Source organism: Micromesistius poutassou (assembly GCF_964030765.1).
Source record: "Micromesistius poutassou genome assembly, chromosome: 5".
Lineage (NCBI taxonomy): Eukaryota > Metazoa > Chordata > Actinopteri > Gadiformes > Gadidae > Micromesistius > Micromesistius poutassou.
Genome location: NC_140275.1, coordinates 11,644,971 through 11,649,970, shown reverse-complemented (window position 1 = coordinate 11,649,970; position 5,000 = coordinate 11,644,971). Strand labels below are relative to the sequence as shown.

The window sequence follows — 5,000 nt, the reverse complement described above, 5'->3', positions numbered from 1 at the left end:
TCTCTCTCTCTCTCTCTCTCTCTCTATTCATCTCTCTGTATGTATTTCCCTCTCTCTTAATCCTCTGTCTCTCTGTCTCCCTCTCCCTCTCTCTTACTTCCCTGTCTCTCTGTGTCTCCCTCTCTGTCTTGATTCATCTCCCTGTATGTATTTCCCTCTCTTTTAATCCTCTGTCTCTCTGTCTCTCTATGTCTCTCTCTCTCTCTCTCTCTCTCTCGTGCGTCAACAGATGGCCCTCCACTGCAGCCCCCAGAAGACAGAGTGGCCGTGAGTCCCACCTGTCATTTTTTTCCCCAAAATAATTTTCAATCAAGAATAATTTGTTTGTTTTTACTTTGGATGCATTGCTTTTCCACCTGCTTGCTTGTTCGTTTGTTGTCTACACTCCATCTATGGGTTAGATTGAGGGTTGATTGAGTTGGCACTAAAACACTGCTCTGAGATGAAAGCTGGCTTCTGTCTTACAGACTGTGAAATAATACATGGTCTGCTTTGCTTTGCTTTGAGTGTATGTGTGTGTGTGTGTGTGTGTGCGTGCGTGCGTGCGTGCGTGCGTGCGTGCGTGCGTGTGTGTGTGTGTGTGTATGTGTGCGTGCATGCATGTGTGTGTGTTAAAGAGAGAGAGAGAGAGAGAGAGAGAGAAAAAGGGAGGGGGTTTGTGTGTATGCGTGCGTGTGTGTGCGTGTGTGTGTGTGTGTGTGTGTGTGTGTGTGTGTGTGTGTATGCGTTTCCAGGTGTGTGTGTGTGTGTGTGTGTGTGTGTGTGTGTGTGTGTGTGTGTGTGTGTGTGTGTGTGTGTGTGTATGTGTGTGTGTGTGTGTGTGCGTGTGTATCTATCCCTGGTTGACTGTGTGTAACTCATGCGGTTCCTCCCTCCCGTGCTGCAGGTCTATGTGGTGGTGGGCATAGCGGCCGTGGCCTTCACCGGCTTCCTCCTCATGCTGGTTATTCTCAAGTTCGGAGGGAACTCCAAGTTTGGCATCAAAGGTAAAGTACTCTAAACTACTAGCTCAGTGGATTTGCAGTGTGCCCTGCCCTGGGGGACCGCAGTGATATACTGCAGCCATGCAGCGATAGATAGATAGATAGAGGTTAAATGGACCAGAGCCCTGCTTGTTGGGACTTGAGTGTCTACACGAGGGACATTGGTTCACAATGCATGTGGATGGTTTCATGAATACATACATTCCCCCAAGATAACAAGCAACAAGAAATAACCTCTTCACTTTCGAAACTAAACGCATGCAATGTACTATCAGCATCCCAAAGGCAATCAAAGTAACCAAACGTGCGCACTTATATATATATATATAATGGAATGCGAGCATTTGATTAGCATCTAAAAATGAGAGGCACAGCTATTGGAGACACTATTCGGAGTGCCTTGACTGTGCGTTGTGATCCTGCTGAGTGAATCAGGTTGTGTCAGGTCTTTGAAGGGCGGATGGAGTTCCACAACACAGAGGTGGACGTCTCACAGGCCTTTCACAAAGATAATCCAATAGCGCCCCGTGCATTCTGTCTGCGCTGCACATTAACGTTAACGTCGTGCAATGAAAAACAGCTTGGCTGGTCCAAGCAGTGGGTAACGGTAACCCCCAGAACATCCGCAGAACTGTCAGAAAGGCTTAACGGATATGTATAGGTGCTTATTGAAACCATCCCACGAGGTAGGAAGGATTCTGCAGCCTTTTCTGACGGCGCCTGACTCGGTATCAGGAGACGCTGGGAAATAACACGCATGTGGACTAATGTTGACTTAAACGGATTTGCTTTCTGTCTTTGTCTTGTGTTGACTTGCTACCACAGGTGTTTACCATTGAAATAACCCCCGCCTACACACACACACACACACACACACACACACACGCACACGCACGCGCACGCACATGCACGCACACGCACACACACACACACATCATGTGCCTTACATATGTCCTGCGTTAGTGGTACCTCTGTGTTTGACTGCTGGAGGAACAGTGTTTCAAAACAGTCTGTAAAATAATGTGACATCTGCAATGGTTTGCATCTTTCTGCCAGAGCGGTTCCTTTCTCAAGCTTATTCCTAATAGCACGGCATAATATATTTGCTTTAACATCTTTGCCATTACTTGTGTCCCCTTGAAGCTATGACTTAAGTCGACATTTTCCTGGCCTCGGTATTTACCGACTAATCATTCGCTGAACAATAATGTCTTGTTGGTTCTGGGTCCATAAACCAGCAGCGCTACTAACGGGCGTATTTGTGTTTGTGTTTTTTCTTCTATCATTTGTCTTGATTTCTTCAATACTTCTTTGTCTTTTTCCATCATAACATCATTGTTCTAGTGGATATGCAGTGGTGAAAAGGGCGTTCAGACTGTAGTAGAAAAAGGATGATTAGTTAATCAGAATGAAGTTATTATTCCTTTCCATTCAACCCTGTTTAACGCTGAGATGGTCTCGGCAATAGATTAGTGTTGAGCCCTGCGTGCATTTACATTGTCCATTAGAGCTTAACATTTTACATTCAAATTCTTAAACCAAAAATGTATGCAAATATAGACATAGACTCACTGGACCATCAATGAATATGTGTGTAGGTGCTGGAACACTTCCTGTCAAAGCGAAACAGTGTGTGTGTGTGTGTGTGTGTGTGTGTGTGTGTGTGTGCGTGTGTGTGTGTGCGTGTGTGCGTGTGTGCGTGTGTGTGCGTGTGTGCGTGTGTGTGTGCGTGTGTGTGGGTGGAAGCAGGCCCTGATGAAATTTGGTATTTTGGCAGTGATTGATTTATGGTTCTCTAGAGATAAGGTGTGAGCGAGAATGAGTAACAAAGCAAGAGTGTGAATGTGTGCGTGCGTGCATGTGTGTGTGTGTGTGTGTGTGTGTGTGTGTGTGTGTGTGTGCGCGTGTGTGTGTGTCTGGTGTGTGTGCGCGTGTGTATGCATGTGTGTATGAATGCATGTCTGTGTGTGTGTGTATTTGTGTTGGTTTGCGTGTGCGCAAGAGAGAGTATGTGTGTGTCTACCTCTATAATTTCCTTCTTTGCCTTTAGAAAAATGATGAGGTTGCTACTTTGCAGTAGAGGCCTTCATTTTCCTGTCGTGTATCGTCCTAGTGGCTCTGTATAACTTTTCATTCAACTTCCCAATTTGGAAAAGAGTCTCCACATTCTCTCACGGGTCTGAATGTACGGTTCAAATGCAGTACGGCTCTTATGCGTGTTTACTAGGCTGACCCTCCCCATGCTTGAGTAGAGGAGATAGGAGGAGGGGAGAGGCAAATAGAGACAGGAGGGGAGTAGAGCAGATCAGAGGAGAAGGGAGTAGAGGAGAAGAGAGGAGATGTGAGGAGATAAGAGGAGATGAGAAGGGGAGGAGTTCAGGGTTCAGAGTGGACATGAGAGGATATAGGGGGAATTTACAGTCTACATTGAGCTCAACGATTCGATAATACTGCCCACATGATAGCTATCTAGCCATTTTAAAGTGGGAAAACACAGTCCATCTACTTTGAAGGCTTTGTATTGTACTTGTATCCCCTAACTTTGCAATTTTTTAAGATGAGATCAATTTCGTTATTGATCCCAGACTGCAAAATCTAGATTTATTCATATCTTGTTTTATTCAAGCAAATCACAAACAAGAGAGCCGCATTAGAAAATGCATTTATTTTATTATGTTATCGTGTTTCAAAATGAGGTTCAGGAAGTTCTTCGACCAATCGATCAAAGTGTCCATGTCGCTGCCCTCCTGGCCGCGGGGGTCGGGAATCTACAACGCTACCTGTTTCATCAGCCGCCAAAACCCAAAGCCCGTTCGCACAATCTATCTTTCCTATTTTCCGCTCCACCAATCTCACTGTTTTCAGCACTCGGTTTGCTGCTGGTTTTATTTTTTTCCGGTGCTTCCCTTCCACTGCTGTTTTGTGTCTTTTTGTGTCTCCAATCAGCGAACACAACACGGAGGTTCCACATGAATGACAAGCAGGAGCATTCACTTCTGCCGTGATGTTTGTGTGTTTGTTACATCATGCCTGATCCCTAATTAAAATAGGGAGGCGTGCATGCAGACGCCCGGTCAGCACACATACAGACGGACAGACAGGAAGACAGACAGGCAGATAGACAAACATACAGACAGGCAGAAAGGCAGATAGATAGACTGACAGAAAGGCAGGCAGACAGACAGATATAAAAACAGACAGATGGGGCAGATAGACACACACACACACACACACACACACGCAGACATGGATGGACGGTGTGTGTTTGGAGGTGTTAAAAAGCATGTAGGGCCTTGTAGGGCCCCTAGACCCTGTGACCGAGGGCCTGACTTCAGCTTCAAAACCTATGTTACATGTAACCCTCTGGAGGGGGTCTCCACGCTGTACACTCAGAGGTTATCACTCTATTATCACACTCTAGTTTCATCTCCCCCCTGGTACTCTCTCTGTCTCGTTCTCTCTCTCCCTCACTCTCCCTCTCCCCCTCCCACATTCTCCCACACTCTCTCTCACACTCTCCCTCTCTCTCCCACACTCTCCCTCTCTCTCCCTCCGTATCTCTCTCTCTCTCTCTCTCTCCCTCTCTCCCTCCTTGACCCTCTTCATAGGTATGTGTCTCCAAAGGCCTGGAGGAAATGGGTGGTGCATTATTCATACTGGCTGTATTTTTCTACTCCTTCCTCATCAATAACACATATGCCTATACAGGTTACCTCTGCCCCCAGCGTCTTTCTTCTTGCACTGAAACACAAAAGATAGGCAAAGGGGTACGATAGGGAAGGTGTACATCATAAGAGATAAGGAGTGATTTGGTGTTGTCTTATGTTGTCGACCACAACACTACACGAGGGCGGCCCTCTGCTAAGGGATATTTATGAACACAAATGGCTTAGCTTTGGTGCAGTCAACAAAACATTTTAGTCCTGAAAACACATTAAAGCAAGTCATAAACCGCACCTTTCTGCTTCGGTCAGCGGAATCCATTAAAGCACCTAACATAAAACAACAGCGACAGCG

General features: G+C 46.0%; 1 protein-coding gene across 2 annotated transcripts in view; it reads left to right on the top strand.

Annotated features, from left to right (window-relative positions):
- The window catches only part of ntrk2a (neurotrophic tyrosine kinase, receptor, type 2a), a 71,932-nt gene that overhangs the window by 17,437 nt on the left and 49,495 nt on the right, over positions 1-5,000 (top strand). The window contains exons 10-11 of one of the 2 annotated variants that reach the window (XM_084468643.1): positions 213-267; positions 887-986. In XM_084468643.1, the coding sequence (XP_084324769.1) occupies positions 213-267; positions 887-986 (155 nt within the window). The remainder of the gene's footprint in view (positions 1-212; positions 268-886; positions 987-5,000) is intronic. The other variant, XM_084468644.1, reaches the window with a different exon arrangement.